This window comes from Camelina sativa, chromosome 6 (assembly GCF_000633955.1).
Source record: "Camelina sativa cultivar DH55 chromosome 6, Cs, whole genome shotgun sequence".
Taxonomy (NCBI): domain Eukaryota; kingdom Viridiplantae; phylum Streptophyta; class Magnoliopsida; order Brassicales; family Brassicaceae; genus Camelina; species Camelina sativa.
In genome coordinates, this window is record NC_025690.1 from 23,912,382 (window position 1) to 23,913,712 (window position 1,331).

At 44.1% G+C, this 1,331-nt stretch overlaps 1 protein-coding gene across 1 annotated transcript in view; it reads left to right on the top strand.

The window, feature by feature from the left end:
- The window catches only part of LOC104699420 (extensin-3-like), an 11,185-nt gene that overhangs the window by 7,006 nt on the left and 2,848 nt on the right, over positions 1–1,331 (top strand). Inside the window, exons 4-5 of the mRNA XM_010414727.1 lie at positions 234–286; positions 617–1,307. Of these exons, the coding sequence (XP_010413029.1) occupies positions 234–286; positions 617–1,307 (744 nt within the window). The remainder of the gene's footprint in view (positions 1–233; positions 287–616; positions 1,308–1,331) is intronic.

The window sequence follows — 1,331 nt, forward strand, 5'->3', positions numbered from 1 at the left end:
CCCCCTCCGGTTAAGTCTCCACCACCACCATACTACTATCATTCACCACCCCCTCCGGTTAAATCCCCCCCTCCACCATATGTATACTCATCACCACCACCACCGCCAAAGTCATACACACCACCGTACTACTACTCATCACCACCTCCTCCGGTGTCATACCCTCATCCTCATCCTCACCCACACCCACATCCACTTGTCTTCAAAGTTGTTGGTAAAGTGTATTGTTACAGATGTTATGACTGGACTCACCCCAAAAAGTCTCATGATAAGAAGCATCTCCAAGGTAATTCTGCGTTCCATGTGTTCAATAATGAATTTTAATCTTAGCAGATTCCTTAGTTGACTAGATAAGATATGCTATATTTGATGATTAATTCTAGGATAAATTATATGCTTGTAGCATTGTATTGTAAAGTGGTGGTTGCATGTAGTATATATTATTTAATTAGTGGAGAAAAGAAAACGATATTAAGTCAAGAAAAAGACAAGAATCTGTTATTGACTTAAACAATCCAAAGAGATCGAACAAGCAAAATCTATTTTGTGGATACCAACTATAAGGACATGAAATAATATTTTAGATTTTAACATAATTTGTTTTTTGTCATTTTAGGTGCTGTTGTGGAAGTGACTTGTAAGGCCGGTGACAAGACGGTTAAGGCATACGGAAAGACCAAGAACAATGGTAAATACGCAATCACCGTTAAGGGATACAACTACCGTAAATACGGAGGTGATGTGTGCACGGCCAAGCTTCACGCACCGCCTAAGGGCTCACCATGTAACATTCCCACAGATTACCATTGGGGTAACAAGGGTGCTAAACTTCACGTGAAATCGAAGACAAAGGACGAGGTTGTTCTTTATGCTAAGTCCTTTGCTTATGCACCAAAGAAACCTTACGGAGAATGTCACAAACCGGCACCTTACCATCCTCCTTACTACTACAAGTCCCCACCACCACCAACCTATGTCTACAAATCTCCACCACCGCCAACTCCTACTTACATTTACAAGTCACCGCCACCTCCAACCCCAACATATGTCTACAAGTCTCCTCCACCACCAACCCCGACCTATGTCTATAAGTCTCCGCCTCCTCCAACCCCAACATATGTCTACAAGTCTCCTCCACCGCCAACCCCGACATATGTTTACAAGTCTCCGCCTCTTCCAACCCCAACCTATGTCTACAAATCTCCACCACCGCCTACTCCGACTTACGTTTACAAGTCACCGCCACCTCCAACCCCAACATATGTCTACAAGTCTCCTCCACCACCAACCCCGACCTATGTCTACAAGTCTCCGCCTCCTCCAACCCCAAC